Raw genomic sequence first — 24,620 nt, 5'->3', positions numbered from 1 at the left:
AATACTGTGTGAACACACACATCCACATATATACATATATATACATATCTATATATATATATATACATATATTATCTATCTATATATATATATATATACTAGCAAAATACCAAGGCTTCAAGGAGAAGTAGTGTGTTAAAGAAGCAATGAAAAGAAAAGGAAACATTTTGAAAATAACGTAACATGATTGTCAATGTAATTGTTTTGTCACTGTTGTGAGTGATGAGTGTTGTTGTCATATATATATATATATATATTTACACACACACACAAACATATATATATATACATATCTATACATATACACATATATACATACATATATATCTACATATATACACATACATATACACACACATACATACATACACACACACACATATATATAAACATATACATACATATCTACATATATACACACACAGCTATTTCATATCAGTGCAATACGCTGCTTGTTAAAACGGATAACTCCAGCTCTTACGTGCAAGTCTGTGGATATTATGAACTATCGATTTGTTCAAGTTCTATTTAAATTTTAAATAGAAGGAATTTTTATTTAGTCGACAGAAATATCTTTGGTAGGAATGGTAAAACAGACAGGAATATTATTCGTGAATAAATCAACTCAAACCTTAAACAACTTATAATATTTTGCTCTCCATAAAAATATATCCTGTCTAAATTATACAAGTTAGAAATAAAGTAAACGTTAAAAGAACAAACATTCACATTTCTTTAATCTTATGTAATTTTATATAAAAATAAACTTAGATTTTAAATATCCCAAAAGATTTTGCTCTCCATAAAAATATATCCTGTCAAAATTATACAAATTCAAATATGAACATGCTGCATAACAAAACCTAGAAATATAAATAAAATGTGTTCCTTTCAGCAATAACAAATCAAATCATTCAGTTTTCTTTGCTCATATGTCATTTTAGAGCTGGACGCCTGGCATCTTTTTTTGGCCACAGGTTCGTTTATGTTTGGTGTGAGGTTCTGTGTTGTGGAGATTCTCAGGATGGATTGCAGGTGCTCATCAGTGAGGCGACTCCTGTGTGCTGTTTTGTTAGTCTTTATCACTGAGAAGAGCTTCTCACACAGATATGTGCTACCAAACATGCACAAGGTTCGAGCCGCATGTAGACGGACTTTTTGTTCTTCAAAGTCACCAAAGCGCCGTGCAAACTCAGTGCGCTCAGTTTATCAGCAAAGTGCGATTTGGGAACACCGTAGTGACGACTTGGTTTAACATTACTTGGCAACAGGGAAAGTGGGGCAAATTGCACTGGTGCATTTGTGTCTCCCATAAAAGCAGCTTCACTTGAAATCACTTTGTGATTGTGCACGGTTAAAACGTCCGCTGAAGTGTCAGATTCTTATTTAATTATTCTGCTTTCTGTATCTTCTGCATTGCATTCAGGTTACCCTGATGTTTTGTCTCATAGTGCCGTCTTAGATTAAATTCTGTAATTACAGCCACATTAGCTCCACAAATGAGACACACGGGTTCAGTAAACATATACTCAGCCTCCCATCGGTTTTAAAGGCTCTATTTTCAGAATCAACTTTTCTCTTCAGCATCGTGTGAGCTAGCCGCAATAACTTGCAGCATCATAAGGTAGACTTGATTAACGCGGTAAGTGTTGGCAAGGCAGCTGAAGCGCTGCATTATGGGATCTGTAGTTTATTGTGTTACCAGCGCTTCATATACCGGGCTTTAATAACAATAATACAGTATATAAAATGATCTCGGGCGGATATAATTACGCCGGGCGGATGTGGCCCGCCCTTGAGTTTGACACATATGGACTAAATAGAACTTGAAAAGATATATTTTTCAAATGTGATCGCAATTCAGATAGAGTTGACGCAAGACTACAGCCTGCATGCCTCAATAAGTCATCCTCCCTCGCTCTTACTTTTTACCGTTCATCTAATGAATACACTGAGTATGGCTTTACCAAAACAATCATTGATGGCGAATAAAGTATCCATTATTCGAGTATGTAGATCGGGTTATATATATATATACATATATATATACCCGTATCAGCAGAGAAGTAGTGTGTTAAAAAGCTAGAAAAGAAAAGGGAACATTTTAAAAATAGCGTAACATGACTGTCAATATACAGTATTTGTTTTGTGAGTGTTACTGAGTGTTGCTGTCATCAAGGATTTGATTATCATTATTTCTTTCAATCAGGTTCGTATTTGTAGGATGTGTTGTGTTCAAGTTACATTCCGTGTTTGTCAATCGTTGTAAAGATGACAGGTTTCATTCATCGATTCGTTTCTTACTGCATCAATAAACAGCTCGTCTTCTTCTTTATCTGAGACCTGACACACTGCATGCACGGGTTTTTTTTACACTGTCTTCCTTTAGCGGGACATTGACTTTTTCCAACGTGTGCTTTGTTTTGGATTTATGAATATGCTTGTATGTATCAGGCGCTTCATATTTTTGCTGCCTTTTCAATTGTGTAATTCGGTTTTGTTCAGCGCTCTTTGGAACTGTTGCTTTTATCTGTGCACTCGTCAGTTCACGTGAGCCGCTCGGTGTACATGCATCGAAGTTTCCCAGCTGTGCTGGTGCCATCTCGTGCTATGTCCATGGCTGTATTTAATGTTACCTTAGTCCTGGCACTTAAAACTTTCTCTCGCAGTTTCGCTGAGTTTGTGTCAAACACCACCCTGACCATCTCATCTTCCTCTGCATAAGCACAGTCCTTCACCCGTGAATATTTAGTGGGAGTTTGCTATTGGATTGCCGCTGACGGACGGCCTTATATGGGCAGGCACTAAATTACAAGCGCCAGCGCAGCCTGTCTATGAACTTAATTTAAAGTGTAGGTTTACATCGTGCTTTGTTTCGAGTAGCAGAACTCATGAATATGGTTGTATATGTCACTTTCGCTCGCTTCTTATTGTTTAGCTGCCTTCTCAATTATATAATGCATGTTTTCTTCAGCGCTTTTTGAGGTCTTCCTGGTTTTCTATGTACTGCGTGATTACGTGGGAGGCGTGATGATGTCACACGAAACTCCGCCCCACGGCGTTGAAGCTCATCTCCATTACAGTAAATGGAAAAAAACTGCTTCCAGTTATGACCATTACGTAGAATTTCGATATAAAACCTGCCCAACTTTTGTAAGGAAGCTGTAAGGAATGAACCTGCCAAATTTCAGCCTTCCACCCACACGGGAAGTTGGAGAATTAGTGATGAGTCAGTGAGTGAGTGAGTCAGTGAGGGCTTTGCCTTTTATTAGTATATATATATATATATATATATATATATATATATGTGTGTGTGTGTGTGTGTGTGTGTGTGTGTGTGCATGTATATATACACATATATTTATATATTGAGATAGTTTTACTGTCAAATAATGCAAAGAGTACGCGACATGTGTTTCGCCCTAATTCTGGGCTTATCAGGCGTACACACTCACTGCACCCCCTCTCAGGAATCAAACCTCGGACGTCAGCGCTAGAGGCGAAGCCTCTTGTGTTGCGCCACGGTGTGTGGTTCGTTTATTTGACAGTATACAGATCGGTATAGCAAAATACCCGTGCTTCGTAGCGGAGAAGTAGTGTGTTAAAGAAGTTATGAAAAAGAAAAGGGAACATTTTAAAAATAACGTAACATGATTGTCAATGTAATTGTTTTGTGACTGTTATGAGTGTTGCTGTCATCAAGGATTTGATTATCATTATTTCTTTCAATCAGGTTCGTATTTGGAGGATGTGTTGTGTTCAAGTTACATTCCGTGTTTGTCAACTGTTGTAAAGATAACATGTTTCATTAATCGATTCCTTTCTTACTGCATCAATAAACAGCTCGTCTTCCTCTTTATTTGAGACATCACACATTGCATGCACAGGTTTTTTTTACACTGTCTTCCTTTAGCTGGACATTGACTTTTTCCAGACTTTTGTCACTGTCCTGCTCCACTGACAGACTAAAGAGATCGTTCCTCCCCCACACTATGCGACTCTTCAATTCCACCCGGGGGAGTAAATGCTAACATTAATTTTATTTGAATTTTTTTCATTTTTATTACTATTTAATTTAATATTGTTTCTTTGTATCAGTATACTGCTGCTGGATTATGTGAATTTCCCCTTGGGATTAATAAAGTATCTATCTATCTATCTATCTTTGTTTCCGCAGTAGCTGCACTTATGAATATGCTTGTATGCGTCACTCGCTTCATATTCTTTTGCTGCCTTCTCAATTGTGTAATGCGGCTTTTGTTCAGCTTTCTTTGGAGCTCTTCCTTGTTCTCTGCATACAGCTTTCACAGTCAGTTCCCGTGAGCCGCTCGGAGTACATGCATCAAAGATTCTCAGCTGTGCTTACGCTATCTCGTGCATTGTCCACAGCTTTTATTAATGTTAGCTAAGACCCAGCACTTAAAAGTTTCTCTCGCAGTTTTGCTGCGTTTGTGCCAAACACCACCTTAACCATCTCATCTTCATCTGCATCTGCATCTGCATCAGCACAGTCCTTCACCCGTGAATATTTAGCGGCAGAGTGTTTCTATTGGATTGCTGCTGACGGACGGCTTTATATGGGCAGGCACGCAATTACGTGGGAGGCGTGACGATGAGAGACAGAACTCCGCCTCACAGGGCGACCGAGCTGCAGGTTAGGTCGATATATATGTACATAAGTAGGTTCCAGTTATGACGCGTAGAATTTCGAAATGAAACCTGCCTAACTTTTGTAAGTAAGCTGTAAAGAATGAGCGTTCCAAATTTCAGCCTTCTACCTACAAGGGAAGTTGGAGAATTAGTGAGTGAGTGAGTGAGTGAGTGAGTGAGTGAGTGAGTGAGTGAGTCAGTCAGTCAGTCAGTCAGTCAGTCAGGGCTTTGCCTTTTATGAGTATAGATTTCATTTCAGTTTGCGAAAATGTTTTTTTAATAATAGTTTCAGTTTTGATTTTAGTTTTCGTTAACTATAATAACCTTGATGTTCACAAATCATTTTGGGTGAAGGTTTAAGGAGAATCTCAATCAAATATAGTTTGTCAGAAGAGGTTGCATAAAAGATGTGATGGTGTAAACAGTAGTCTTCTGGCAGCAAGAGCAAGCTTTGTTTGAATGAAGTGTGTAATAGGGGTGAATAAATCTAATATGGTGAAGTTAATGTAGGTACCGGCTTTTCAAAGTATGGAAGCATGTTTATTACAGAAAGAGGTGCAGACACAGTATTGATAGCAAGGGTAGGAGAAGCATAGAAGACATTTTGGGAATTGTCTCTGAATCTAACTTCTAAATGAGTCTCTCTGGTATTAAAACAAAGTTTATAAAGGCTAGGTTTATAGGTGGGGGGACATGAAAGTAAAACATAGACTAAACTCATAAAGAACAGCTCAGATGGATGTAAGCAGTGCCAGTGCTTCATTAAAAGGTAGATTGGGTATAAAGGCAACAGGTGTTGTGGCAAGGAGAAACTGTGGAGTGAATTGCAAATGATGATTTGATGAAGAAGTGCACAGATACCGGAATGCCTTGATGGAGGTGTTGTCAGACGATATGAAAAGAATGGATCTCGTGCCATGGCAATGAATGTGGAGAGTGGTTTTTAGGAAACTGGCTAATGTTTGTAGACCCAAAAATGGCATTAAATAATGATTTAATCTCTCTCTGTGCTTTCTTATTTTCTTCTTCCTTATTTGAACTTGTAAAACTGAAAGAAATGGTTTAATAAATTACATTATTTATATAAAGTAATGTTTAAGTATATCTATTATATCTTTATTTTGTTGCTTATTCTTTTAGTTCCTGTGAAATTGTTTTTTTTTTATTTTAACTTTTAACTTAATTTCCCTACAGTTCTCCCTTTGCTCAGCAAGATTAAAATTACCTTTTAGTGTAGGTATATGCCTGCTATAAAGTTTGGAACATTACAGCCAACAAAGTACCAAAAATTAATCTCTTTGGAGAAAGAAGGGAAAAGAAGCAAATTTGATTTATTTTACTTAACACCCAACCTACTATGCTAAAGCTTTAGTGATTACAAAACATTTCACCATTTGGACAAAAAACACATTTCTTTTATCAAGGAATGTTAACTTAAAGTTACAAAAATATCAGTAACATCAATAAATTATTACATTTTATAAGACATTAATGCCACATTCATCCGACATGAACCACATGTAAACATTAAAGACAAATTCAGGCTTGAACGATATTGGTTTAGTCCAATAACTAGTAAGAAGACTACACAAATTTAAAAAAAAGAGTATTTGCAGCTACTGAAGTGATCTCTGATTCAGAGTGGTAGTGCATCCCCTACTTCTTCAATGTCATGAATTTTATTAACACATACCATCCGGGTTTTCCAATATTCCTAAGAATCCCAGTGATTTAATCAATATTTCCTTGTAAAAATGGAAATACAGGTGCTGGTGATAAAATAAGAATATCATGACAAAGTTGATTTATTTCAGTAATTCCATTCAAAAAGTGAAACTTGTATATTAGATTCATTCTTAAAACACAGACTGATATATTTCAAATGTTTATTTCTTTTAATTTTGATGATTATAACTAACAACTAATGAAAGTCCCAAATTCAGTATCTCGGAAAATTAGAATATCAATTAAGACCAATGCAAAAAAGGATTTTTAGAAATTTTGGCCAAATGAAGGTATGAACATGAAAAGTATGAGCATGTACAGCACTCAATATTTAGTTGGGGCTCCTCTGGCCTGGATTACTGCAGCAATGCGGCGTGGCATGGAGTCGATCAGTCTGTGGCACTGCTCAGGTGCTATGAGGGTCCATGCTGCTCTGATAGTGGCCTTCAGCTCTTCTGAATTGTTGAGTCTGGCATATTGCATCTTCCTCTTCACAATACCCCATAGATTTTCTATGGGGTTAAGGTCAGGCGAGTTTGCTGGCCAATCAAGAACAGGGATACCATGGTCCTTAAACCAGGTACTGGTAGCTTTGGCACTGTGTGCAGGTTCCAGGTCCTGTTGGAAAATGAAATCTACATCTCCATAAAGTTTCCTGGTAGACGGCAGCATTGTCCATGGACCTCAGAAAACACAATGGACCAACACAAGCAGATGACATGGCACCCCAAACCATCACTGACTGTGGAAACTTTACGCTGGACCTCAAGCAATGTGGATTCTGTGCCCCTCCTCTCTTCCTCCAGACTCTGGGACCTTGATTTCCAAAGGAAATGCAAAATTTACTTTCATCAGAAATCATAACTTTGGACCACTCAGCAGCAGTCCAGTCCTTTTTGTCTTTAGCCCAGGCGAGACGCTTCCGACGCTGTCTCTTGTTCAAGAGTGGCTTGACACAAGGAATGCGACAGCTGAAACCCATGTCTTGCATACGTCTGTGCGTGGTGGTTCTTGAAGCACTGACTCCTGCTGCAGTCCACTCTTTGTGAATCTCCCCCACAGTTTTGAATGGGTTTTGTTTCACAATCCTCTCCAGGGTGCGGTTATCCCTATTGCTTGTACACTCTTCTTTCTACCACATCTTGTACTTCCCTTCGCCTCTCTATTAATGTGCTTGGACACAGAGCTCTGTGAACAGCCAGCCTCTTTAGCAATGACCTTTTGTGTCTTGCCGTCCTTATGCAAGGTGTCAATGTTCGCCTTTTGGACAACTGTCAAGTCAGCAGTCTTCCCCATGATTGTGTACCCTACAGAGCTAGACTGAGAGACCATTTAAAGGCTTTTGCAGGTGTTTTGAGTTAATTAGCTAATTAGAGTGTGGCACCAGGTGTATTCAATATTGAACCTTTTCACAATATTCTAAATTTCAGAGATGCTGAATTTGGGACTTTCATTAGTTGTCAGTTATAATCATCAAAATTAAAAGAAATAAACATTTGAAATACATCAGTCTGTGTGTAATGAATGAATCTAATATACAAGTTTCACTTTTTGAATGGAATTACTGAAATAAATCAACTTTGTCATGATATTCTAATTTTATGACCAGCACGTGTACATGCAACATTCGTACACTCTGGAGTCCACTCCAAGGAAATATCATCTAATGTTAATAGCAATACAGAATCTGAAAGATTTATTACAACGTAGCAAACACTAAATGTGTGCCACTTTTTCCCTTTCTGAAGCCAAAATTGTGTCCATTAATACAAGTAAAATGTAGTGAAAGCATAAATGGAAAATGTATGGAGTAGTACAAGATCAACTATCATACAATCTCCAATTATGAGTGTATTACTGAAAATTAAGCTCAAGCAGAGCAATCAGTGCAATGGCTAATTATGGATTAGTCCATGGACCTAGGAAGGAGCAATTATATCATTCCTTATGTAAATAGATGTTCTGAAATATTGGATTATTCTTCAGTGGACAATTTTGACTTCACATAGAAAAGATTAAAGTTGTGACAAATACATAAAAGGTAATGAGAGAGTTCTCTTAAGATTAAAGCACTGGAACACTTAAAACTGTATTTTTTAATATTTATGTTAAATTGTATTTTTAATTAATTGCTATGAACTAAAATTTTTTACATACATAAACACCACAACAGTAAAATAAAGCTGTCAGAATGACTTGTCGGTAAACATGATTTGAAAACTGTGTTGGTACAAAAGCAACTTGAAACAGTTTTTGTAAATGATATTTTTCAAGTAAAATATTCTCAATAATCACAGCATTTATTAATTCACTAGACTCACCCGCCTTTTAAGGCGACTGACTTTTAAGTTGACCACTTCTTAAGGCAATTCAATATGTATATCAATTTGATATTTTATACAAACTCATTAATTTGGTTATATTGCATTTGAGAGGTATTACTTTAATACTCGTAGTTTCTGTTATTTTTGAGATGAAATTTAAACTTTTTTTCTATATTGATGTCACCCTATTGAACCCCCTGATATTTACTACGCGGTGAGGCATTTGTACTCCATCAACATGAATTATTTCCAGAGACATCATTTTGTCTATTTTTTCAGCGCATCGCGCACAAAAGCAAGGGAACGATGGGAGCATCAGAACTCTGCTCAAATCATGTCACTTCGTACCGCAATCTGCAAGTAGTAAGTCTGTGATAAGCAGAATACCGCTAGGCTTTCCACTCACGGGACGGAAGGACAATCCCGACCGCTTTTACATAGTAAGAAAGAAGAAGAAGATATCGCACAGTCTGGAGTAGAAAATCATCTTTTACCTGGAAAAACGAAACTACAAATCCCATCGTGCATTGCAAAATGGACGGGGCGTGTGTGAAACTCCGCATCTGCGTAGCACTCACGGGACGGAAGGACAATCCCGACTGCTTTTATATATAAGGATATGGCACTGATATAATTAGGGCTGCAACTAACAGCTATTTTGACAATCAATTCATCTGGCAATTATTTTGATATTTAATAAATTTGATAGATTGTAAAAAAAATCATTTGAAATTAAACACAAAGTGCATGAAATGGATTTTTTCATCAAACACATTTGTACACAATTCTCAGAAATGTATTTTAAAAAAATTAACTACATAAAGATATTTTAAGCAAAACTATACATTTTTCATACAACATTCATAACACACATTGAAAATAAATAGTAATAAATAGAGATAAAGCACTTAGTAGCACTTCTGGCTCTGGTTGTGCAATGAACACTTCACACACACAAAATTTACTTAAAAACACAACAGTTTTCAATAGATAAACTAAACTTGCAATTTGGCTTATGTATTCAGAATCACATTCACAATCACTTTCTGTAAATACACATGCGTCTGTAAGCATGTAATGCAGCACCATAAGTTAGCAAGGTGACAGCATCAACAAAACACTTAAATATGACAAGCGAAATTCTGAATGTTTACTAGCTAGTGGCTAATGACATTTATTTTTTAGTCGCCTATCTTTAAATTCTGCTGCATATGCTAGTGTTTCATTTGGATTGTACAGGGCTAGACTATGATTCGAATTATTCCTCAATTCAAATCGAATGTTTGGTCATGCCTATCCTAGCAAACGTTCCATTCATGTGTTTGTACAAATAAAACTGAAGTAACATTCAACATAATGGGATGACGGCAAGTCTTCGTCCTGCACAGATCCTGCAACCCAATGTATCCTATTCAAATGTTTGTGCATCTCCATTGTGCTCTGATGCCATACAAGGTCTGATTTAGACATTCTGCAACTCACAACCTTTTTTTTCTGCATTCAGAATAAGGTACTCTGGAACTCTTAGGATGCCCTCTCTTTTCTGGAACTTGCTTAATGTATGACTTTTTTTAAATGCTTATAAAACTGAATGAAGTAGTGACATAATTGTGCAGCGCAATGTACTCAGTCGAATGACATAATTAATTAATCAATAATAGTGATCACTGGCCAACATTTTTAATAATCGATTATGATGGTTAGTTGTTGCAGCCCAAAATATAATGCTTGGATTTGACTTGGTTAATATTGGCCGTATTCAGCATTTGTCATTTACCAAACAGAAAATGGAAATTAATATATTTTATATGCACATATGGCAAGATAAATCAGGTAGTACATCATGATCATATAATTCTAACCCCAATAAGATGAAGAAACAATCAGACAAGCTTGGTTGCTTGCTTACCTTAATATCCTTTACATAAAGTGCTAACATTTCTTCTCTTCCGTAACGATAGTCTGCTAACTTGTACTTTGGCAATGCTGGGGAGAGTGGGGGAGAAGTAACGGTGCCACCACCTGACAAAGCACGGAGCCTGAAGGAGAGAAAATCACTTAAAAATATAGCATTATGATTAGCAAGATTAACATTACTTTCTACAATATGTTTGAAGGTACTGCTTTGTAGCACAAATGTATATTTTCAAAATGCGAAAGTCTCATCAATTGCACTACATCTTAGGACATTTCTATTAAACTGAAAAAATTGAAAAGCTTCTAAAGGAAACCAGAATACACTGTACAGTTTATGCTGGTGTTTGCGCTGCTCTTCTTATAATTATGGTACTGCACTTAATGAAACTCTATTACAAGTGAAAACATTACTAATTTATAACAGTCAGAAAGTATATACGAGATTATGATTAACTTTGCCCTTTTTTGTGTTGAGGACTATAGACATAATTCTCTCTCCCACATGCCATGCATTTATTTGGCCCAGTAGGAGAATTTAGTGTAAGTGGGTCGTGAGCTAGTCGGAAGATGAATCCTGACCCATTTCTGCAAGAATATCATTTAATCAACCCAAAAAAATAAGCAACTCCATTAAATGGATGAATATATTTTTTAAAAAAACAAGTAATAAGCCTTAAAATGCCGTTCATTGAAATCTATGCAAAAAAATATAAAGACAACAACCTTGAGGTTGAACCAAAATTGTGTGTATTATAAAATTTTCTTGGGTTCTCTAATTTTAAACTACCCAGTTGCCCTACAAACCAACAGCTAAAAGGAAGAAAAAAAAACCTTCCGCTTCCTAACTGACATACAGGTATGTAGAGAACCTAACCAAAGGCAACAAACTGTTGAGGATAATTTGTACAAAGTGCATATTCTTAAGAGTACTATGGAAAAATGAATTCTGATATTTTCAAAAGAAAAGTTAGGACTTCCTGAAAAGAAGAATTTTAAAAAAGACAGTTTTAACACTTTAAAACCAGCGTCATTTCAAGTACAGCTACAGTATGTATACCCATTTTTCACACGCTTGCCATATTTATATATAGCTTCCCGTATATGCATTAGGTCAAACCAGCGTGGTGTTTTTTTATATGGGTAAAATTAATACTAAATCAAGAAACTCAATCATTCTTGTTTGTGGTCTATGTTAAACAAAAATCCCAGTAGCCCAACTGCATGAACAGTTTCCAGGGAAAATTATAGCAATTAAAATTACTGCAAACTCAAATCAAAAGAAAAACATTTTACTGAATAAAGGTGTATTATAATATTACACCTTGGTGCAATAACAAAGCAACCTTGGTGGGGGTTAGGTACCAGTTACGCTAAAGAAAAAAAAAATGTGTTAAAATTGTTCTACCAAATGAAATAATGTACTTTCAGATACTAAACAAAAACCCAACTGTCATTTTAACAGTAAGATGGACACCACTTTATATGTTTAACATACTGTATTTCAAGAGGTCTTCCACATTTTGCTGTGCTTTTAAATACATATAAATTATTTGTCAGCATTCTGGGTCCCTGTATTTATGAAGCAGAGAAATTGTGTTTTCAATATTTCTCCAAACATGCCTAATGTAGTTTATTTGAATTTTCAGGCACGTGGCTTATTTCAACTTGAAAACAATACTAATAACAATTGTAATTTAACATGTTCCATAAACTACATTTTTTAAAACCACACTGCTACTCTTAAATGAAGTTTATTAAATTGTCAAATATTATACAATTAAAATGGAAACCAATCTTGCAACCCATACTGCTCCTAGGATTCTTATTGGTATTTTACTTATCTGTGTTGAGAAAGGATAACAGATCTCTTTATGTTCTTCAGTGACATCATCATTGTGAATTATTACGCTAAGTATTTATAACCTGTCTTTTTCGCATTACAGTGAAGACAGTAAAGCAACAATGGAGACATGTCAACTTACCATTCAGGTCCAAAGTTAAGTGTCTGGGTTTCTGCTGCCATTGTCTTAATATTTTTATTGAAAAAGCTGCAGGGGAAAAAACAGTGACATATACATAAATTATTAAAAACACAGAAAAAGCAAAAAGCACAAAAATGTCTTGGCTATAGCTCATGTCTAAAGCTAAGGAATTTTAAAAATAAATAGATAAAAATGGATTTGTTCATGGTTGTCATTGTTGTCTTTGTCAACAAATCTTATCTCTTATATATATTTCTCTTTTGGTTTGTCCTGCTTCCACTAACCGGTTTCACCCACACGCAGCCGACACGGCATCTCTCGATTCCTACTTGTCTTCTTTCACAGATAACTCAACCTCCAGGCCACAGACCATACTGTTTCAAAATACATGGGCAAATGTATCACTGAATCTTTCCACTTTACGCTAACACTTCTACCTCTCCAGGACATGGACAGTTGTATGTTTTTGACACAGCGCAAGCTACTGAAGTATGCTTACAAAATAAAGCAAACGCTGCATGCAGTGAAAATTTACTTCTCCAGCTAAATTCCATGCTAAGAACCATCAACCCCTTCGCTAAATCATACAAACACATGCATGAAATCGCTTAGTCCAATCCAACAGTATCTGTATGAATGGTTTTCAAGGGAAACCCTGGGCAGGATTTACAACGATACAATGCCCCAACATGTCACACCGATGTTGCTGCAATTTTCATTGGAGAAGACGGAGAACCCCTGCCGAAATGGACATTTGCATCTATCCCAGAGGCAACTCCTGTAAACAGATTTCCACGCTCAATATGAATTGCGATCCTATGGTTTACCCACTTTTATTCCCTCACGGAGACATTGGCTGGCACAAAGATTTACATGTTCCCGATAAAAGAACCGCCAACTTAATCAGGCTTACTCAATGCCAATTTTACACATACAGATTATCAATGAGTCATTCCATTTAGTATTTTGCACTCCAGCAGAAAACTATTCCAACAGTACATCGTAGATGCACAAGTTAAAACAGAGGGAACACGTCTCAACTATCTCAGATTACATCAAGATCTCCGCGTGGAACAATACAAAGGACTATCAGACGTACTGTAAGCAAAGGCTGAAAACAACAACGTAAATGTGGGCAAAATTATCATATTACCATCCACATTTCCAGGAAGTCCAAGATACATGCAACAAAACTATTGTTGTACGTGGCTTTTTCTACGGTTAGATCTTTCGGCTCATTATCTGTCGTCTCCAGCAAAACACCTATTCACAACTGCATCTTGCAAGAAGTATTTCTTTCTTCTTGATTTCTAAATTCCTTTCTCACCATTTTCCGTTCCTATTCGTACACCGCCATATGCTACGGTGGGCGTAGGCTAGTATAATATAATACACTACTGTGGCTGTCCATTTGTCTGTCCAGGATTTTAAATCACCTGTACCTCGCAAACAATTTGACCTATTGACCTGAAATTTGGTACACATATACCATGTGACCTCTACTGTCAGCTTTTGGGGTGATGATTGACGTCAAAGGTCAAAAATCAAATATATATAGCAAAATACCCGTAATATATAAAGTCAAAACCTGAATATATAAAGTCAGCGTCGGAATTTATAAAGTCATTCCTGATTATATAAAGTCAACATCGGAGTATATAAACTCACTCCTGAATATATAAAGTGAAAGTCAAAATCTATTGATTGAAAAGACCCTGAACTGAACTAAGTTAACAAAAACGTATTCAGAAAACTAAATTAAAAAAGCACTGTTCAGTTAATGTTTTGAAAATGATGCATGTGCCCTGCCCAGGATTGGTTCCTGCCTTGCGCCCAATGTTGGCTGGGATTGGCTCCAGCAGACCCCCGTGATCCTGTGGTCGGATTCAACGGGTTGGGAAATGGATGGATATTCCGATGCTAACTTTATATATTGAAGTTTTGACTTTATATATTGCAGCGCTTACTTTATATATTCCGACGCTGAGTTTATATATTTAAGTTTTGACTTTATATATTCCAGCGCTTACTTTATATATTCCGAAATATTCCAACGCTGTCTTTATATACTCAGGTTTTGACTTTATTTGGGAATGACTTTATATATACAAGTTTTGACTTTATATAGTTAAATTTAGTCATCATTGCATAACTTTTTCTTTACCATAGAAATTTAAAGACTAAATTCAACTTCCATTCCTAACAAAGATATTTCTGGCGACTAAATAGAACCTACTCATATCCAAATTCGAGCTATTGAGCTGTCGCCTGCCTGCCTGAATAAGTCACCCTCGCTTCGCTCTTACTTTTTTACCGTTCATTTAATCATAGCTAGTGGCGGAAAAATTATAAAATAGAAGGAGGATTACACGGAGTATGGCTTTACCAAAACAATTATTGATGGCGAATCGATTATTCATAAAGCTTGAATTGGTGATCTGTTTTTCTGTTTTAACCTCATATTTTTTCATACTTCTTCTCAAACCAAGGGGGTGCGAGGGTAAAATGAATCGGGAAGCGCTGATCAATGTAATCGGTGTACCAGGAAATCATGCATTGACAGAAGTTCCCCTTTGTTTGTAATGCAGTGTGATTAAATGCGTGATTTTTTTAACGCGTTATGGATTACATGCATCGACGCTTCTCAGCTGTGCTTGTGCGAAGAAAAGGAAACATTTTAAAAATAACGTAACACGATTGTCAATGTAACCTTTTGTAAGTAGTGCCTGGAGGATTCAGTGTGGAGAAACTGTAGAGACAGCGTGTGTATTAACTTGTGGATTTTTCTGTGAGTATTTGGTGGCAGCGTCACAAACTCGCTTCCATAACACTGCGTTAGGTGCGGAGCTCAGCTCAGAGCGAAATGAGGTGAATGGGAGGGCAGATGATGACGTGACTCCCCCACCCGCCTTAACTGTCAATCCCCCACAAACACAGTCTCTCAGAATTTGCATAAGCACAGCCCTTCACCTGCAATTTTAACTTAGTTACAAAGTGATCAAAACTCTCGTTTATATCCTGCGTCCTCTCATTAAATTTGTATCCTGCATTACCCGTTGGCATGACAAACGCCAGCGGCAGACTGTCTACGAACTTAATTTAAACTTTAGGTTTACACGTGCTTTGTTTCCGAAGTAGCAGCACTCATGAATATGGTTGTATATGTCACTCGCTCGCTTCTTATGGTTTTACTGCCTTCTCAATTATATAATGCATGTTTTCTTCAGTGCTTTTTGGAGCTCTTCCTGGTTTTCTACGAACTGCATTGACAGTCAGTTGACATGATTACGTGGGAGGCGTGATGATGTCACATGAAACTCCTCCCCCCACGGCTTTCGAGCTCAACTCCATTACAGTATATGGAGAAAAAATAGCTTCCAGTTATGACCATTACGCATAGAATTTCAAAATGAAACCTGCCCAACTTTTGTAAGGAAGCTGTAAGGAATGAGCCTGCCAAATTTCAGCCTTCTACCTACACGGGAACTTGGAGAATTAGTGATGAGTCAGTGAGTGAGTGAGTGAGTCAGTGAGGGCTTTGCCTTTTATTAGTATAGATATACTACGCTGAAACTCTGCACTACAGCTTTACATTAAAAGCAAAGACTTTTAGAATTCTTACCCTTTTTATTTTTATTTTATTTTGTTGTAGGATCAACTCTCGGCAGCTTGCAGCAGGGTGGCCGTGAGGTACATGCGTGCCAGCAGCATTCTCATCCCTACCACCTTCATGGTCACTTCCCCTACCTTTCCATATCTCAAATCATTCTTGAGTCAGACAGCTAGTGGGCATCATCACGACCACCTTCGCCGTCACTTCCTCTACCGTTTCATATCTTAAACCATTCTTGAAGTAGATTGAAGATTTAAGTGCCAGTTTAAATGAAAAATTAAAGAAAATGTACTAAGTAATTGCAACACAAAAACTGACCTAATTAGTTTTAACGTGAAAAAGATGCAGACGAAAGAACAGAAGCAGCGGGCTGCTAGGGTGCAGAAAGGAACAGCTACTCAGGAAGCAGCAAGCGCATCAACCTCTGAGCAAACAAATGCTAAACATACAGAGAAAGAATATGAAAACTATGAAGAGCGCGCTCAGCATTTATGACAGGCTAATGCAGAGCCAAACAGAATTGCTCAAGTAAGTGAGAGCAAGGAACAGACCATACAACAAAGACAGGCCGACATTGAAAGAAAGAGAATCGCAACAGTAAATGAGACTGAGGAAGTGGCTACAACAAACAAGACCTATGACCAGAGAGTATATCGTTCGGAAAGCAGGCGCAGCTTACAATTACCTGCAGCTCCCAAACCATTTGACTTACTGACATAAAATTTTGTACACATATATGGTCAATGAAGGTCAAGCTCAATGGTCAACGGAGAATGGTCAAGTCAAGTTTCGCCGTTACTGGTTTAGATATTGAAACAGCATTTTTCACTTTTCTTTGAAATTAAGAAAAAGGAAAAAGTTTGGGCATCCTTGCCGAAAATGTCTGTTAATGTGAATAGGTAAGTGAGCAGAAGATAAACTGATCACCAAAAGGCTTAAAGTTAAAAATGACACATTTCTTAATATTTTAAGCAAGATTACACTTTTATTTCCATCATTCACAGGTACAAAATATCAAAAAAATGATAAGGGCCTGAAACGAACGTTTGGGCAAGTAATTTTGCATTTATAGTCAGTCCAATTCATTGACTAATTCTGCATCATTACACAAGTATAAGTAATAACAAAGTTTGATCACTTATGTGAGGTGGGTTGAAAACAACAGAACAAAACCGGTTTCATTGGAAATCTGAAATAATATCCTTAACCTCCTTAGTGTTACATTTTTTCCAAAAAGAAAAAAAAAAACCTATACATTTTTATTAAACCTTAAAAGTATAAGATACCAATAATAAAAACAATATTAATAATATGAAATGAACAATAACAGAAATAATAATAATTATGCCAATACAGTATGTAATTTCAAAATGAGTCACTTGTGTGGTATATTTTGATTCACAGTGAAATACATAATCCAGTGTCATAGTCGGGACAATAATAATGTGATTCTTTGCAGATTTTCTTTCAAGATTGCTCAGTTTTTGAACAGCACACTGTACAAACACAAGTTGCATTGTTCTTTATTTCCTGTTGGAGATATATAATCAATGAAATATCTACCAACTAAGACACTCTAGATTGATCCGCAATGTGCTGGGTCAACAGTGTCGCTTTAGCAGTATAGAGGATGGTGTATGTGCAGCAATGATTTGCTCTGCAAGTTGGCATGTAAAGTTTACATGAGATACAGTTTTGCCAGTTTTTTGTTTGTATAACCACAAATGCGTTCCAAGTGCACTGTTCCAACAGATAACAAAATATCTTTTTGAAGTATTTGTTGCCTCTGCATAAGGGGATAGAAAGTCCATTTTTTATCTGCACGATCTACACCGCCCATCGTACTATTTTAGTCAACCACAGCACAAGGCTTGTTGCCTTTGACTTCTACAGTGACTGTCACTGCATCATGTACAGTGCTAATAAGGCAAACATCTTTCTTGTCTTTCCCTTTTAGTGCAAGAACTTTACCCTTGTGCCAAGCTCACTAGTGCATCTGGCTGTGATTTAGCTCAGCCAAACTCTTCAGGAATGCCAGTACAGATGGAATGTACTGTTTCATGTGGGTCAGTGTTTCTTTGACGCAAGATGTCTGGTGAAGCATAAAAATAGTCCATGGTTACACAGTAACCTTGATCCAGCAAACTATACATCAAAGTTACCACCGACGATGTAGCAACGCCATACTGATTGTATTTCCCTTTGTATAGAACCGAATTCCAAATGCATCCTATATTAGATTCACAAAGCTTGTAAACTTCATGCCAAATCTTGCTCTTTTTGATGCGATATACTGTATTTATAATAGTCTGCCTTTATAAGCCATGAAACTTTCGATATGGACGACACAGTAAAGAATGTAAGCATTCCAAAAATTTACTACAATGGCCTTGTACATATCCCAAATCATCTTCAGTTTGGGTGCTGGATGATGTTGCCAAAACTTTACTACAAGTCCTTGCAATATCAAGAAGTCTAAAACAGCCCGGATATCCTCAAATGTTACCGGTTCCCATATGTTTGAATGGGAAAACTGCTTAGGTGTACAGTTATTTGCCCAACACTATTCAGCATAAAGATTTAAAACAAAAATGCTGCCGATCACTTCATCATCCACAAATAACTTTTGGTAAGTGAGTGGGTCTTGGCTGTCTACGTTTTGCATTTATTCCGAGCTGCCCCACAAAATCAAAACAAGCTGGTGCTGGTTTATTTGAAGGAGGGTCAACATACAGTCAAACACGAGGGTCACTTTCAGATTGATCAGAATCCGAATCACTTTTGGGCTCATTGTTCATTTCAGTTTTACCACCTAAGGACAAGGGGTGTAAAAAAATATTGATACATTTCAGTATTGCAATATTATGTTTTTTGATAGTGCATCGATTCTCAAAAACATAGTTTTAATTACTAGTTTACATTCAAAGATTCAAGGCACACCGTTCATTTTGCGTTTAAATCCCTGATCACAAGATAGCAGCTAACGTAACAACATAAATTGAGACAGGAAATAGCATAAGGGTTGACATATGTAGGCTTTCAATACTCAGGCGTGCAGATCTGGCAGACAACGTAGATTGTGCAGTAACAAACCGAGCTCACTTGTAACATGACAACCGATGGCTGAATCTAGAGGAGTTAGACCAGCTCCTGTGGCTCATATTGGCTTTCACAATAAAGAAGGCACTAAGGAGATTTAGGGGAACACAACAAATCTGAGATCACACTTAAGCAAGACACCATGCTGATGTACAGATAAAGGAGCAGCAAATGGCAAGCGTTAAAAAGTGGGTCCCTCTCAACTCACTATGGAACAAGTTCACACAGCAAAGTTAGCAAACATACCTTAACTCATGCAAACAAAATAATTCAGTCAACACTATTTTATTTGCAAAGATGTGCGCCCTCAGTGTTGTAGAGAATGAAACCTTCCAAAATATGGTGAATAAAATAGAGCCTCGTTACATCATACCCTCCCAACAACACATCACTGACATCGCTGTGCCCAAGTTGTATGAGGAGGTAAAAATTAAGGTACTGGAATCTCTAAGCTTCACCGAAAGAGACTGTTACAACAGAGAAGTGTTCTGAAAGCGGGGCATGTTGACCAGCTCATCTTCCTCCACAAAAACCTTGACATTAAAAAATAAGCACTGACATACATACAAACTTATAACAACATGTGCAATCCAAGTTTAATTTCTGAAAATGTTCACTATTAATATATACGTATTTTCTTACATTTGTTTAATACTTTCTTTAAGAATCCTGCAAACAATTTCAATTTACACTGATATAGGCAGGTGTAGTTACTTTTTTAAGACTGCAGAAAATATAGTGTTATGATGTTGGATGTTACAGGGACAATGCATTTTCTTTTATTAACCACTTGAGACTGAAAAATAAAAAAAAGCAGATTTTAATATATATACTGACTGAATTTATATGTAATACTGTTTGATTTTTTTTTAATTTTCTCAATTTGTTTACCTAAAAAATCCGGCAAGCACTTTTATTTTTTACTGATATATTATAAAGAAATGTTTAATCCTTTGCTCAAATTACAGTGCTATGATGTTATACATTTTCTTATAAACTACTTGAAACATAGTGTGGCATACTGAGCCTTTAAAGCAGATCTTAAAATGGCTGTGCACCGACACGTCCCATCAAACCTGATGGAGCTTGAGAGGTGCTGCAAAGAGGAATGGGTGAAACTGGCCAAGGATAGGTGTGCCAAGCTTGTGGCATCATATTCAAAAAGACTTGGGGCTGTAATTGCTGCCAAAGGTGCATCGACAAAGTATTGAGCAAAGGCTGTGAATACTTGTATACATGTGATTTCTCAGTTTTTTTATTTTTAATAAATTTGCAAAAACCTCAAGTAAACTTTTTTCACATTGTCATTATGGGGTGGTGTGTGTAGAATTCTGAGAAAAAAATGAATTTAATCCATTTTGGAATAAGGCTGTAACATAACAAAATGTGGAAAAAGTGATGCGCAGTGAATACTTTCCGGATGCATTGTATATACATACATATGCTTTTCAGACAGAATTCAGTTTAGGTGCTTTCACGGGCTAACATTGGGTATCTCTACTGTAATGTTTCTTTTCATAAGGACCATTTTAATCAATTCCAAAATGTATTTAAAGTTTTCTACTTTTTTTAAAAAAGTCTGTGGTGCTAACTTTACATCTTGATACCCTAAAGCATGTGCTTATTTTGCTTAATGGTAAATGTGGGGCTACCTTATTATCATAAACTATAAAAAGCATCTGTATACAAACATTAAATCAAATCATAAATATGATTTTTGTTAGCAGCACGGAATGTCATTGATTTTGTAGTATTTTATTTTCCTAATTTTTGGCATCTCTGCATTATTTTTATTTGCTCAGTTTAACGTTTGTAAAATGCATATATAAGCCTTCTGTAGAAAGTGCGTTAACAGCACGAGTTTAAACTGATCCTTTCAAAAATCAAGAGTTTTAAGTTTTGAAGAAAAAAAAGTGACATTACGTCATACAGCATACAAATTACAATATAACAACTTGAGATATATCATAGAAAAAACTGACACACAAACACAACCAGGTGTTTAATGGTCCTGATCAATTCCCTCTGTTAACCTCGAGAGATGGCTGCTCTTCCCCTTCTCCAATGTAGATTACTATCCTCAAAAGCCTTCATGCCACACTGGCCAACTTCTGTCCTTCACTTTGTCTGAGACAGACCATGCAACCCACAGCACTTTTCATTGCTTTTTCAAGTAAGCTCCTTTAGCACACACAGCTTCGCCCAATCCCCTTGCAGAGTCTCACCTGCAAAGTTTCACCTGCCTCTTTCCTCACTGGCCAAGTCACTACAGTAAGAACGCAAGAATATGAATAAGAATATAAATTTGAACATTAATAAAACAAAAGTAGCCAGATCCCTATTACCACCTGATTTCATGGCTCAGGATTATTAATATAGTATACATTTTCTATAATTCAGAAGTAGAGGGTGTTTCATAGAGTACGCAGTTTTTAAAAATGCAATAAATCAGCCAAAATAAAAGCAAAATTCAAAATTTTTATTTAAATTTCATTCAACATATACTTCGATTTAATAATGAAAAATGATATTGAGCATATGTCCACTTCCACTTTCTCTGCAGGTAGTCATCCAGTCATTTCACAAATGTCCCTATCGATTTCACCGATTACCCGTTGAATTTCCCTCTTGAATTTGGCAATCGTTTGAGGTTTGTTCACGTAAACTTGTGACTTCACATATCCGCATAAAAAGAAGTCACAAGGTGTGAGGTCACATGACCTCGGAGACCATTCTTGGTCATCGCTGTGAAGCGAGAGATGAGACGCTCAGGGAATTTTTCACAAATCAAGGTGATTGTCTCTCGGGATGTATAGCAGGTAGCCCCATCCTGCTGAAACCCCATTTCATCAATTCTGTCATCTTCCATTTCTTTCAGAGCAGGCCACAAAAAGTTAGTGATCATGTCCCGATAACGGTTGCCATTTACAGTAACTGAATTTCCATCATCATCTTCAAAAAAGAAAGGGGCCAATCATGCCTCCAGCTCAAAAACCACACCACACAGTGACTTGCAGGGGATGTGTTTTATGCTCTTGGATTACTCTAGGGTTTTCGTCGCACCAAACAAGGCAATTGTATTTGTTGACATACTTCAAGAGATGGAAATGTGCCTCATCACTGAAGATAATTCTTTTTGAAAAACTGTCGTCCTCTTGTTCCAAAATCCAATTGGTGAATCTTCGCTGTTTTGCAAGACCTGCTGGTTTCAGCTCTTGTATCAACTGAATCTTGAAAGGGTGCATATGAAGATCTTTTTTCAGTATTCGATACACGGACGATGGTGACATACCCAGCTGTTGTGAACGGTGAAGCAACTTCACGGGGCTCACATTCACACTGTCTTGCACTACTGCAACGTTTTGTTGCATTCGAACATTACGGTTTCAAGCAGGCAATCTTCTGGTTGCAACTGACCCAGATTCTTCGAATTTCTGTACCAACCTCAAAACTGTTGTTGCGGTACGGGCACTGTCACATCCAAAGATTGCACCAAGTTTACGGACAGTCTCTGCATAGCACTCCCCATTTTTGTAATGAGTTTTTACAATAAGAATGCTTTGCTGGATACTGAACTGTTCTATGGCTGCTAAATAGAAAAACAACAAATGGTCTTGTAATCAGAGTGACAAAAGATAACGAAAATGATAGGAACAGTGCTGACAACATTCAAACAAAAAAATCCCTCACAATTAAAAACTGTGTACTTTATGAAACACCCTTTATTAAAAAAAAATCACTAATACACACTATAAGTTTTAGGACCTGTAGGCAATACACTACTTAACTGCACATGAACACTCAAAGTTATCTATAACAAGCTAAATCCTGAATTGACTTTCATCTGTACAGTTATAACACCATGCTTGCTGTGTCAGATGAACCAATAGCAACGGCAGGTTCTTGATGTGTTGAATCATGGGAAAAATAACATGGATATTTCTACAAATGCCTTGTTTCTACTGTGTATGGTACACCCTTAACTAGGCTGGGCTGTATGACCAAAATTCTATATTACTGTATTTTTCTAAATTATCCCGGTTTCACGGTATTCAATGGTATTTTTTCCCCCATGCATGAGTGGATGTTAACCACATTTTCTACTGTAATTACTGCAGTAGACTGGATAAGAATAACCTATTCCACTGTCATGAGCATTGTACACTGTACAAAAAAAAAATTTGAATGTGCACACAAGTATTAATACAGGTTTGCATGGCCCCATAAAGTGATAGTTTTCAAGGGGGTGGCACTACTGAAGAGAAGGAATCACATTGCATGACAGATGCAGTCAAAATATAGAACCATTTATTAAACAAATTTTCCAAACAACTTAAACTATAATTTTGACAACATATTTTCAACCATCCAAAGAGGCATTTAGACTTAGTAAAATGTCCAGAGGTGCTTGTCAAAAGTTGTATTGCACTGAACATGTCTTAGAAAAGGAATAAATAGTAAATGTTTTTGTAAACCAACAACACTTTCTGTTACTCTTATTCTCTGTCCACTGATACGTTAAAGTGACTTTTTACATAACTTTACCATAATTAAACTGCACAATATTTAAACTACTAAATAATAACAATAAAATAAATAATAGTGCAACTTCCAGTAATAATACTATTACTTCAAGCCCAGGTGCATTACACAGTATTCCCCAAATAAAAATAAAATAATATAAAACAAGTGCAACTTGTTGATGACATCTTTACCAACTGAACCATCATTTAGGCAAATTGCATTAATATGGACCTTGCTTCAAGCTAAGCTATATACATAAATAATAGAACTGCAACTTGCATTTATAATGCTATTTGTGGTAAAGCCTTTCAAAACTGCATTAGGGCCACGGTGAAGAAAAAAAATACGGACAAAGGAAAGAAAAAAACAAACTATATGTTGAGAATAAAGTCGACGTGTTGACTTTATTCTCGCCGTTTATGTGTAGATTAAAGTCGACATTTCCACTTTATTCTTAAGTTTATTTTATAATTAAAGTAGAATGTTGTAAACTAAACTTCATCCTAAAATCAATGTTTTAATTCACTAGATTTTCTCAAATCCCGTCATAAGTTCATGTAGCCCATTAAATACTTTGTGTTGTATTCCTTGACCTACTTGTTAATCACTATGCTTCTTAAACTGACTTCCTCCGCACTAAGAGGAGGCGCCGGCAGCTATCGCCGCACAGAATCCATTCACTTCATTATATTCCTGCTCTCTGAAAATTTAGAATCCTAAGATATATACTTGAAACAAGTATAAGAGGAAGTCAGTTTAAGAAGTACGTACCGATTTACCATGGCT

At 36.6% G+C, this 24,620-nt stretch overlaps 1 protein-coding gene across 5 annotated transcripts in view; it reads right to left on the bottom strand.

Moving 5' to 3' along the window:
• gigyf2 (GRB10 interacting GYF protein 2) overlaps window positions 1-24,620 on the bottom strand; it is a 343,857-nt gene that overhangs the window by 289,064 nt on the left and 30,173 nt on the right. For all 5 annotated transcript variants that reach the window (XM_039762266.1, XM_039762240.1, XM_039762245.1 and 2 more), the window contains exons 2-3: window positions 12,599-12,664; window positions 10,609-10,738 (exon numbers count right to left, since the gene is read on the bottom strand). In XM_039762266.1, the coding sequence (XP_039618200.1) occupies window positions 10,609-10,738; window positions 12,599-12,639 (171 nt within the window). In that variant the 5' untranslated portion in view covers window positions 12,640-12,664. The remainder of the gene's footprint in view (window positions 1-10,608; window positions 10,739-12,598; window positions 12,665-24,620) is intronic.

The sequence above is a fragment of the Polypterus senegalus genome, chromosome 1 (genome assembly GCF_016835505.1).
Source record: "Polypterus senegalus isolate Bchr_013 chromosome 1, ASM1683550v1, whole genome shotgun sequence".
In the NCBI taxonomy this organism is placed as follows: domain Eukaryota; kingdom Metazoa; phylum Chordata; class Cladistia; order Polypteriformes; family Polypteridae; genus Polypterus; species Polypterus senegalus.
The sequence above is the reverse complement of the archived record's forward strand: the minus strand, read 5'-3'. Positions and strand labels throughout refer to the sequence as shown.